The sequence below is a fragment of the Phyllostomus hastatus genome, unplaced genomic scaffold (genome assembly GCF_019186645.2).
Source record: "Phyllostomus hastatus isolate PE091 unplaced genomic scaffold, TTU_PhHast_1.1 phas_contig_38, whole genome shotgun sequence".
Taxonomy (NCBI): Eukaryota; Metazoa; Chordata; class Mammalia; order Chiroptera; family Phyllostomidae; genus Phyllostomus; species Phyllostomus hastatus.
This window is the reverse complement of record NW_025333869.1, coordinates 8,331,161-8,344,121: the sequence shown is the minus strand read 5'-3', so window position 1 is coordinate 8,344,121 and position 12,961 is coordinate 8,331,161. Positions and strand designations below refer to the sequence as shown.

Sequence of the window (12,961 nt, the reverse complement as noted above, 5' to 3'; positions counted from 1 at the left end):
CAGTTTTATCCATCTTAGTCAAAAAACTGAAAACAACACAAATGTTTATCAACTGGTAAAAGAACCAAATAATACATACACACCAATGGAATAGTATTTAACAATAAAAAGGAACAGATTACTAATACCTGGAGCAACATGATGACTCTCAAAAGCACTGTTTTAAGCAGAAAAAAAAGCCCAAATCCAAAGCTATGTACTATAACATCATATTTATATGATATTCTGTAAAAAGTAAAACTGTAGGGACAGAGCTCAGGTCACTGATTACTAAGGTCTAGAGTAAGGGTGACAGCAAAGGAGTATAGAATGTTTGAGTTTATGTAAATGTACTATATTTTGATTATTGTCATGGGTACATGACTGCATACATTTGTCAGAATACATTAAACTGTATATTTAATAAAGGTGAATTTTATTGTATGTAAATTATACCTAAAAAAAAAACCTATGGAAGGCCTGACTACTAACAACAAAGCTGTGCCTTTTCTCTGTCCTGATTTATTTCCAAAATGAAAATTCTCCTCTAGTTTAACTCTGCCTTGCCTCTGAAAATTCAGTAACAGCAGTCATACCTCATAGAGTCCACTGGTGTTTAGTACTTGGACCAGAGATGAACTTGACCTTCAGGTGGCAGCAGTCTTTTTCCCCAGATGTTCTCAGACAAGTTCTTGGCCAGGAATGAGTGAGAAAGCTCACTCTACAGGCATGGCTGCAGATGCTAATGGTGTGTGTAGTGGGGAGCCAGATAATCAAACAACCACAGAATAGTAGGGAAACTGTATCTGAAAATGCTAGAAAGGTTACACAGAGAGTGCCACAAAATATAGGTTAGAAATATGATCCAGGGAAACTGGATAGTGATGATAACAGTGGTGGGAACTCTTTTGGAGGAATGAAGATTGAATTGGAGTAAATTAGGATGTTGAAGATCAATGTCAGTGAAAACATCAGAATATATACTGAAAATATTCTACTCCATAAAATCAGTAAAAGTAATGGAAAAATGGTCAAAACAAATGTTTTGACCCCTGGGAATTAGCCAAAGGCTTGTAATAATCAGTGGAATGTTCCATCAAGGAAAATGGCTGAATCTTGGTAAGAATAAAAAGACTTGCAGTGTTTTAACTTGCACTATTTTCAATTCTCCTTACCAGCTCCATAGTAGCCTTGAAAACCAACAGTCTACAATCACAATAAAAACTAACAGCCTGGCAGTCACTGGTGGGGGAAGAATGGAATTGGAACTTCTTCAAAGACCCAGACCCAGAGAACTGTCATTATTTGACCTGTCTGGTGTTCCCTGAAAGACCCCACTTAGAGTCTACCTAGTGCAAACAGCCTTTTCTTTAGCATCATTTGTTAAAAACAATCAGAAAAAAAAACCACAGTGGCTGCTAGAGGCAGTAGATAATTGGCAAACAATATTTTTTGGCCAACAATAAAGCTTAAGGAAAAACTGGCAAATGAGGTGTTTATAGGAGGCCTTAAAAAACTTAAAAATATCACTGAGGACCTAAAAGGACAAATATCTGAAGGGCTGTTTTATGCATAAGGTTGTGCTCACACTCCAGAAAGACACAAAAAGGTCTTATGTTCTCACTTCAAATTGACATTGAGGCTCAGGACAAGTAGGATTTGAAAGCAAAGGTACAGTTTCTAATTGCCTGGCTGAACATAGAAACCATGCCCTATCATGCACAGAAAGCCCTTTGGCAAAGACTGAGAGACTTACTGGTTTCAAGCATACAAAGAAATCTTTACCCACTGATCAGCTTATCATTAAACTAACAGAGTAGAGACTTCAGTGGCCACATGCAACAAAAAATACAGACATTGTAGAACTAGTTCAGAAAAGTTACTAGACAAACAACCACAACAAGTCCTAGGGAGTGAGGAAAACTTGATTTTCAGAATTGCCACATCATATTACTTAAAATGCTCAATGTTCCATAAAAAGTATAAAGCAGGTAAAGAAAAAGAAAGTATGGACCATACAAAGTGGGGTGTGGTGGGGGATGTAGTCAATAAAACCATACCTGAGTAAGTCTAAACTTACTAGACAAACACTTCACAACAGCTATTGTAAATGTTTCAAGAACTAAATAAAACCACATCTCAGTTATTAAGGTGCAGAGTGATAATTACATCTCATCAATAGAAAATATCAATAAAAAGATTAAAATTGTTGAAGGGAGCCAAATAGAAATTGTGAAATTAAAAATTCCAGTAACTAAAATGAAAATTTCAGTAGAGGGAATTAATAGGTTTGAGCAGGTGGAAGAGAGAATCAGCAAACTTGAAAGATAAATCAATTAAGATGATCAATTCTAAGGAAAAAGGAAAAAAATAATAAAGAAAAATAAACAGAACCTAGAGACCTGTGTACCACCATCAAGCATACACATAAGGAAGTACAAAAAAGAGAAGAGAAAAAGGGAAAGAAAGAATATTTGAGAAAATAATGTCCAAAAATATCCCAAATTTGTTGCAAAGCATTAATTTATATGTCCATAATACTAAAGAAACTCCAAGAAGAATAAACTCAGAGATCCACACTCAGGAACAACATAAACTGTTAAAAGATAAAGTCAAGAGATTCAAACTGGTGATGAATTAGGTGGAAGTTATACTCACCTCCTTCCAGAACCAAATCAAAATGGCAATTAAATTATGAAACAATCAACCTGAATAACCAACTAGAGAGTAGCTGAACAAAAGTCTTATAACTAAAGATATACAAAAGAAGCTACATCAAGACTGATAGAAATGGCAGAGATGTGAAAAAAGCTGGACCTGAATCTATGTACAGCAATTGAGAAACTGTAGGAATATCTCAGCTGCAAAAGTTGCTCCTAAGAAGTGAAGTGTCCCAACTCCATGCAGAGCTCCCCAAACCAGAACACTAGTGCTAGGAAGAGAAGACTATATAATATCTCGCTGTGAAAATCAGTGAAGATTCTGTCTGCCAGTGTGAGGCAGAAAGTGCTAAACACTCAGGCACTCTTTTAAAAGCCTAACACAAAAAAAGTGTGTTTGCAGACACTTATCCTGGGCTCCAGCCCAGGGAAGGCAGTACAGAGTAGACTGGAGTCATGCAGGGAAAGAATGGATAGTGTGGCTCTGGATATCGAGCTGTAGGGACAGCCACCATTGTCTCTGTGCCGAGACCCTCTCCCACACTGCCCACAGATGCCATCAATCCTGAGTTGACCACTCCCCTCTATATTAATTCAGCCTGGGAGGGAATGCACTATTCCCACCATCCTACCAGTTGTCCTGCCTACCATACTTGTGCCCAGCAGAGGAATCAGCTAGCTGTAGCCAGTCTGGGCTTGTTGCAATCTTTCTTGGAATGTTCTCAAAGAAGTCCAAGAAAACTCAGGGTTGTCAGAGATGCATAGAGAGAAACTGAATGGAGCAGCTTTAGGGAAGGGCTGTTCCTCCTTCTTCCCCAGTGCCCAATCAGCACCACACTTTCTCCCCACAGCATTGGCCTGGGCAGATGCACTAGCCCCACCCTTGCTACTACCTGTGGCTCTGCCCTGCCAAGCTCAAAACATTCAGAGAGTCTCCTAACTGCAGCCAGAGTGGGCCCAGACAATCTTTCTTGGAAGGCTCTCAAAGAGGTCTGGGCAGACTCAGGAGCTGTGGAAGACACAGGGAGAGACTGAGTTGTGTGGCTTTTAGGCAAGGACCATTTTTTTCTGTGTGACCCAACTGGCACCATCATTCCTATGCAGAGCCCTCCCCCAACATGGCCAAATCTTAATCTGTTTAGCTTGATGAACTTCACTGGCCTCATCCTGATGACTCCCTGTGACCCAGCCCCGAAGGTTCACAGGCCCCAGGCAGGTGACAGTTGGCCTTGATGAACTAACTCTGAGAGATTTGCTAACTGGCCTCAGATTCAGTACTGGTGCCAAGTTTGAATCTGTATCAGTCTTCTGAACACCACTCTCACCTACTAGGTAACACACTGAGAACTTACCTCAGGCAACTCTTTTAGTGACTGACCCTAACAGAGAGCCGGCAGGCAGAGATGGATCTCAGGGTGTTTTGAGCCTTTTCTTATACTTCTCCAGGCTGGGTACTGGTAGAAGCTGAACTTCTCCTATACACACCCAGGCTCAGCAGAGGCAGCTACTGAGCATGATTTGCTTTATAGATCCAAACAGGTAGCCCAGGGCCAGTCACAGACAGTATCTGACATTCACCTGTACCAGAGTCCCTTTGAAGAGGCTTTAGGACCAACACACCTGGTGGCTGGGTTTAGACCACATCAGAGCATGACCCAATTAGCTCCCCAAATGGCATACTCAAGTGAGGTCTTGCCAGGCTCCAGAGCCTGCAGAGGCAAATTTCATTTTGTGGGGTCAGCCCTTGCGTAGGAGCTCATACACTGTGAGTGGGGGAAATTCTCACAGTGAGCCAGCCTAAGAGTCAATCCCATGGATGGGCCATCGGAATTCAAAACTGAACTATAATGCGAGTGCTCACATAGCCCACATAAGAGACATTCCTGGAGCACCTAAATCAGATGATCAGGTAACTGTTCCTCTGGACCACACAGGATGTGAACTACATAAAGCCACCTTAACAAGACTGGGGGACATAGAAGATTACCCAGTATGCAGAAACAAATACAGAAAAGCAGCCAAAATGGAAAGACAAAGAAACATGCTCCAAATGAAGAACAAGAGAAATCACCATAAATAAATAAATACATTAAATGAAGGCAAACAATTTTCCAGACTTAGAGTTCAGAACGATGGTTATAAGAGGTTCAAGAAACTTAGAAAAAGAATGCATGAACTTAGTAAGAACTTCAAAAAAGAGATAGCAAACATAAAAGAGGGAATAGAAATCATAAAAAAAGAATCAGAAATGAAAAATTCAATATGTGAAATGAAGAATACACTAGATGGAATAAAAATAGATTAGATAAAACAGGATTAAATCAGTGATTTGGAAGATAAGATAGCAGAAAACATGCACTCAGAGCAGCAAAAAGAAAACAATGAAAAAGTAAGGATGGTTTAAGCCATCTCTGGGACAACATCAAGCATAACAACATCCCCATCATAGGGGTACAAGAAGGAGAAAAGAAAGAACAAGAGATTGAGAACCTAATGACTAAAAACTTTCCTAACCTGGTGAAGAAAAAAGGCACACAAGTCCAGGAAGTGCCAACAGCCCCAAACAAGATGAACCCAAAGAGGCCCACACTAAGACACATTAAAATTAAAATGGCAAAGGTTAAGAACAAAATGAAACAAATGAAAGAATCTTAATCAGCAAGAACAAGATGTTTAGTTAAAGACAGGAAGATCACACAAAGCAGCTTATTTTCAATAGAAACATTTCAGACCAGAAAAGACTGGTACAAAATAAACTGATGAAAAGCAAGGACAAACAACCAAGAATACTCTAACCAGGAAGGCTATCATTTAAAATTGAAGAAGAAATAAAGAGCTTCCTAGATAACAAAAAGCTAAAGTTCATTACCACCAACCCGATATTATAAGAAATATTAATGTAAGAAGAAATAAGAAAAAGAAAAACATAAAATGTATAATGGGAATAAATATGTACCCATCAACAGTCACTTTAAATGTAAAAGAATTAAATGCTCTGATCAAAGGACTTAGGATAGCTGATTATATAAGAAAACAAGACCCATATCCCATATACTATTTTGTCTACAAAAGATCAAATCCACTCAGATAAAAAGAAATACACAACACTGAAAAGAAATGGATGGAAATGAAAAAAATTAAAAAGCTGGGGTAGCAATACTTAAATCAGAGAAAATAAACTTTAAAACAAAGACCATAATAAGAGAAGAAGAAAAACATTACAGAATGATAAAGAGATCAATTCAACAAAAGGACATAACCCTTATAAACATTTATGCACCCAAAATAGAACCACCTAAATATACAAAGCAAATATTGATAGACATAAAGTGAGAGACTGACAATAAACCAGTAAAAATAAATGACTTTAATGCTCCATTGAGATCAATAGATAGGTTTTTCAGACAGAAAATCAACAAAGAAACAGTGGCCTTAATGACACACTAGACCAGCTGAATTTAAATAATATTTCAGAGCATATCATTCCAAAGCAGCAGAATATACATTCTTTTCAAGTGCACATGGAATATTTTCCAATATAGAACACATCTCAATGAATTTAAAAAGACTGAAATCATATCAAACATCTTCTCTGACCATAATATGAAACAAAAAATTATTTACAAGAAAAAAACTTAAAAACACAAAACACATGAAGGCTAAAAACATGTTACTAAAACAATGAATGAGTTAACAATGAGGTCAAGGAAGAAATCAAGAGATACCTTGGAACAAATGAAAATGAAAACACAACCCCAAAATCTGTGGCACAGTAAAATCAGTTCTATGAGAGAGATTTATGCAATACAGGACTACCTCAAGAAATGAGAAAACTCTCAAATAAATAAGCTCTCCTTACACCTAAAGGAACTAGAAACACAACAACAACAACAAGCCCAAAGTGAGTGAAAGGAAGGAAATATAAAGTAAAATTAGAAATAGATGAAATAAAGTCTAAAAGCAATACAAAGTTCAATTGAACAAATAGCATGGTTTTCTTTAAACGTAAACAAGATTGATAAAACTTTAACCAGGCTCATCAAGAAAAAAAAGGGAGAACACAAATAAATAAAATCAGAAATGAAGATGAGAAGTAACAAATGACACTACAGAAATAAACAGGATTATAAGAAAATATTATGAACAAGGATACACCAACACATTGGAGAAGCTTAAAGAAATGGATACATTTACAGAAGCATGAACTCTTCCTAGAGTGAATCAAGAAGAAACAGAAAATCTTAACAGATCAATTATAACCAATGAAATCAATTCAGTAATAAAAAAACTCCCATCAAACAAACACCTGGGATAAGATAGTTTAACATGGATAATTTTACCAAACATTCAAAGAAGAACAAACACCTACTCTTCTCAAGACTTTCTTAAAAAATTAAGGGGAGGAAAAACTTCCAACATCACTTCATGATGCCAGCATAATCCTGATACCAAAACCAGACAAAGACACTACAAAGGAAGAAAATTATAGGCCAATATCCCTGATGAACATAAATGCAAAAATCCTCAACAAAATATTCAGCAATACATTAATAAGCTTATATGCCATGATCAGGTGGACTTTATTCATGAGATACAACATTGTTTCAATATCTGCAAATCACTTAACATGATACACCACATAAACAAAATTAAGGCTAAAAATCATATGATCATATCAATCAATTCAGGAAAAGAATTTGACAAAATTCAGCACCTATTTATGATAAAAACTCTAAGCAATGCAGGAATAAAGGGAACAAACCTTAACATAATAAAGGCAATATGACAAACCCACAGCCAACATCATACTCAGTATGAAGAAACTGAAAGTGTTTTGCTAGAGATAAGGAAAAATACAGGGATATCTGCTTTCATCATTCTTACTTACCATACAACAGGAAGTACTAGCCATAGCTATCAGATAAGAAGAAATACACAGTATCTAAATTGGAAATAAGGAAGTAAAGCTGTCATTACTTGCAGGTGACATACATAGAGAGCCCTCCCTAAAGAGTCCACTAAAAAATTACTAGAACTGGTAAATGAACTCAAAGTAGAAGGATAAATATTCAGAAATTGTTGTGCTTTTATACACCAAAAACGAACTATCAGAAAGGGAAACTAAGAAAACGCACTTACAATTGCATCCAAAAAATACCTAGGAATAAATTTCACCAAGGTAAAAGACCTGTACTCAGAAAATTAAAACACTGAAAAAAAATGTAGAAGATACAAATAAGTAGAACATATACTGTGTGTATGAATAGGAAGAATTAATATCATTAAAATGTCCATATTACCCAAAGAAATCTATAGATTCAACAAAATTCTAATTAAAAATACTAATGGCCTTATTTACAGAACTGGAACTAATAATCCATAAGTTTATATGGAATCACAAAAGACCCTGAAAAGCCATAGCAATCTTAGAAAGAAGTACAAATTTGGATGTATCATGCTACCAGATATCAAACTATACTACAAGGTTATAGTAATCAAAACAGCATGGTACCGGCATAAAAACAGACGCAAACACCAATAGAACAAAATAGAGAGCCCAGAAATAAATCCACACATAATTGGTCAATTAATATATACCAAAAGAGGCAAGAACATGCAATGAGATAAAAACAGTCTAGTCAATAAATGGTATTGGGAAAATTAGACAAATACATGCAAAAATAAAACTAGATGACTTTCTTACACCATATACAAGAATAAAATCAAAATAAATTAAAGACTTAAATGTAAGAGACCCAAACCCTAAAACTCCTATAAGAAAACTTAGGTAGTAAAATCTCTGCCATTTTTCTTAGGAATATTTTTCTGAAATATTCCCTCAGGAATGGGAAAAAATAGAAAAACTAACAAATGGGACTACATCAAACTAAAAAAAATTATTTTATTTTTTAGAGATTTTTAAACTTTTACTTATTCTTAGGGAGAGGGAAAAGGAGGAAGAAAGGGAGAGAAACATCAATTTGTTGCCTCTCATACATGCCCTGACAGGGGAAACAGGACCACAACCCAGGCCCATGCCCTGACTGGGAATCAAACCAGTGAGTTTTCACTTTGTAAGATGATGCTCAACCAACTGGACTACATCAGTCAGAAAGCAAACTAAAAAGTTTTTGCACAACAAAGGAAACCATCAACAAAATGAAATGACAACCCACTGAATGAGAGAACATATTTGCCAATGATACATCTGATAAGGATATTAATATCCAAATTTTATAAACAACTCATACAATTCAACACCAAAAAGTAAACAATCTAATGTAAAAGTGGGCAGAGGTTTGAACAGACCCTTCTCCAAAGATGACATACAGATAACCTATAAACATATGAAAGGAACTCAAAGTCACTAATCATCATAGAAATACAAATTAAGACCACAATGAAATATAACCTCACACCTTCCAGAATGGCTATTATCAATAAATCAACCAGCAACAAATGTTGGCAATGCTGTGGAAAAAAGGGAACCTTTGAGCATTGTTAGTGAGAATGCATATTGGTGCAGCTACTATGGAAAACAGTATGGACATCCCTCAAAAAATTAAAAATAGAACTTCCTTATGAACCAGCAATTCCTGTTCTGGGTATAAGTTTGAAGAAGTCCCAAACACTAATTTGAAAGGATATATGCACCATTATGTTCATTGCAGTGTTATTTACAATAGCCAAGTTATGGAAGCAACCCAAGTTCCCATCAATAGACAAATGGATAAAAAATAAAAAACCTGTAGTACATATATACAATAGAATATTACTCCACCATAAAAAAATGAAATTTTACCATTTACAACAGTATTGATGGACCTAGAGTGTTTCAGGCTAAATGAAGTAAGTCAGACAGTAAAAGACAAATACTTCATGATTTTGATTACACAGGATCTAGCAGAAGTAACACCTGTGTGAGTGTGGTTGGTAGGGTAACAATATAAGTGTAATAATTTATAGTTTTTAGTATAACTTATAGTACAGGTATAGTATAGGTATAGTATAGTATAATTTATAGTATAGGTGTGCTTGATTGTGATATTGTTGTTACAGAATTACATGCTCATGATTTTGTAATAAAAGATTTTGTAATATAAAAGGGTATTATTTGTTCCAGACCTTGTATGTGTAATCTAATGAGCAAAATAAACAAACAAAATAGAAACAGACTCACAGATACAGAAAACATTTTGACAATTTCTAGAAGGGAAAGGGGTTGGGAGGTTGGGTGAAAATGTGAAGGGATGAAGAACTACAAATTGATACAAAATGTCATGGGGATATAAAGTACAGACAGCAGAGGGAATATAGTCAATAGTATTGTAATAACTATGTATGATACCAGGCAGGTACTTGAAATATTGGGGGAATACTTTGCAGAGTATATGATTATCTAACCAATATGCTATACACATGAATGTAATACAAAATAATATTAAATGTAACCTGTAGTTGAAAAATAAAGTTTAAAAAGAGATAAAGTCAAAACAAGAATTTTGAAAACAAGAAGAGTGAAGTCATCACCTAAAATTTGTCTTCAATAAGATTAACATTTAATATTGTTTTAGAAACCAGGAGTCCAGAAGGCAGTTGCATGACATATTGATAGTGCTAAAAGAATGCCAACCATGAATTCTATGTCAAGCAAAACATATTCTTCAAAACTGAAGAATAAATTTATTAAGACATTCCCAGATAAATAAAACAGAGAATTTATCACTAGCAGGCCTGCTGTGTGCGAAATATTAAAGGCAGTTATTCATCCTGAAAAAAGGGCACTAGACAATAAGTCAAATACACATAAAAATAAAGTAAGTGAACGACAATAAGGAAATGGAGAGGGTAAGGATGGGTAACAAAAATTCTGGTTGTGAAGGAGAGAATGAAGAGAGAATAGTACCTGGATGAGATGACAGTTTAAGGAAATGTTAAGGCTTTGTATCTAAATGTTTAAAAAGCATGTTTAAGAGACAGTGGGAAAGGGACATTGAATATAAAAAAGGATTAATAACTTCATGAGAAAGCAGGAGGATTTGGAATTGAAATCAAAGGTAGAGGGTTAAACTTTGTGGAAGAAGTGGGATAGCTTCTTGATTTAAACAGGAAGGAAGGAAATCAGCAAGTAGCAGATGAGGGTAGGTTTATGTGTTTTCAGGAAGATGTATGACTTCCTAATTGGCTTCTATTTTTCTTTGTAAAGTGGAAGGTATGGTTAACTGCTGACAGTGGACCGACTGCCAGGGTCAGAATTGAGGAGATTTACAGGAAATGGGAAATAGTTATGTGAAACAATTTAGCATGAGTTGACCAGAGAAACATATCTGGGTTATCTGGCAATGCTCATTGTCCATTTGAGATTAATGACCCAAAATTATAGATTGTTCAATGTTCCCACTTGTGTGATGTTCTTCAGCTGCTCTGGTATAGGCATGAAGACAGAAAATATTTGAATTTACTCAGAATGTTATAAAAAGATGGAAGTACATATGATTCATAAAATGAGATATTGGCCATAGTGTTATTGAAATATTGGCCCACTAAATTTGAGCTGGATCAAGATGTTGCTAAAGACTGGAGAGTGTTGATAGATTAACAACTAAAATAAGTAGAGGGGCAAGGGACTGTATGTACTAATAAGGTGGAAGAATAATTTTAGAAAGCAGTTAAACAACCAGCAAAGTGAAGATGTGGCTTTCACCAATGGAATGATTGAATGAGTGATTTCGAAGAAAAGTAGTTACAGATACTGGCATGGGTGAAGGTGTGTCTATGGGAGTGCGTGATTAGGTTGAATGGAGGTAAAAGTCATTGTAGAAATGAAGCTTAAGGAATTCAAAGGTGAGAGAGTGAAATCACTAAGAATATTGCATTTTTCATGCCAGCAAAAGGTGGTGCTAATGAGCAGAGACAGCACACATAAAACCCCAAGCCATGCCCCGTACCTAGTGGGTGCTCAATGTAATCATTGTGGCTAATACTACATGGAGATAACCATGCACCAGGCATGAACTAATCTGCCCATAAACCCATAAAGAAGGTACAATTATTGTCCCTATTTTGCAGATGAAGAAACTGAGGAACAGAGATGTTAAGGAACATAAGTCGCAGTGCTAGGGTCCAGTCCTCTCCAGAGTATGTTCTCCTAACTGTAACATTTAGTCTCAGCCACCCAACATTCTCTGATTAGGATCAGCTCTCATTTCTTCTGTGTCAGATCTCAGCAGGACCCCAAGAATTTATTTTCAGTTTGGACTCTTCCCTTTGGCTGTCACTTCTTTTAGATATTCTGGCCCTCATGGTTATTTTATGGAGTGGATGAGCTAGGGTAGTGGGAACAGTCAGATCTGTTTTGCCACTAGCTGAGGGCAGTAACTGGGTATCCTTGGGTGTCCTGCACATCTGCCCACTTAGAACTCATCAAGTCCAGGGAGTCATCACTCATTTCCTGTGCAGAGTCAGGAACCATTTGCCCTTCCTGATATGTGCAGTGAGTCTCTGAGAGGCCTGCATTTTACATGCTCTTTGGGTTTTTGTTCCAGGCTTTGGAAAGTGACTTCGTCAGTGCCAACCTCCATCACTGGATAGACCTCATTTTTGGGTATAAGCAGCAAGGATCAGCAGCAGTGGAGGCTGTTAATACCTTCCACCCCTACTTCTATGGTGACAAAATGGACCTCAGCAGCATCAGTGACCCCCTGATCAGGAACACCATCTTGGGATTTGTCAGCAACTTTGGACAGGTTCCCAAACAGGTACAGCATGCCATATCCTTTGTCTTCCTTTATCAAATAAATGAGCTTGGAGTGGGGACAGAGGAAAGAGAGCGAGAGCAAGAGCGAGAGCAAGAGTGAGAGTGAGAGTGAGCAAGCGAGATAGAGAGAGAGAGAGAGAACTTGCCCCTAGGATGGGAGCAAGAGAGAGGACTGAATAGGCAAAATGGTCTCTGTTCATCTGCCTGCACCTTCAATATCAAAGCCCACTCTCGGTTATCATCAGGTGCTGATGAAAGTGATGACATTATTCATGATAATGATGAAGACTACATCCATCTCTGATGTACTTGATGACAGTATGATAAATCCACAGGATGTAATCCTTTATATATATCCACCCTCTAGAGTTGTTGTGAAGATCAAATGAGTGAAGATATGAGGTACTCAAAAGTACCTGAAATATGATTAGCACTCAACAAATGTTAGTTACTAGTGTGGTTACCTCATTGAATCCTCTCATAAGCTCTGTGTAAAAATAATTACTCTTTTATAGATGAGGAAATAAATAATTTTCCCACAATTGAATCATTAGCTGGGAACAGA

General features: G+C 36.6%; 1 protein-coding gene across 3 annotated transcripts in view; it reads left to right on the top strand.

The window, feature by feature from the left end:
* Positions 1-12,961, top strand: part of WDFY4 (WDFY family member 4) — a 345,693-nt gene that overhangs the window by 316,301 nt on the left and 16,431 nt on the right. For all 3 annotated transcript variants that reach the window (XM_045842001.1, XM_045841998.1, XM_045841999.1), the window contains one exon: positions 12,185-12,397. In XM_045842001.1, the coding sequence (XP_045697957.1) occupies positions 12,185-12,397 (213 nt within the window). The remainder of the gene's footprint in view (positions 1-12,184; positions 12,398-12,961) is intronic.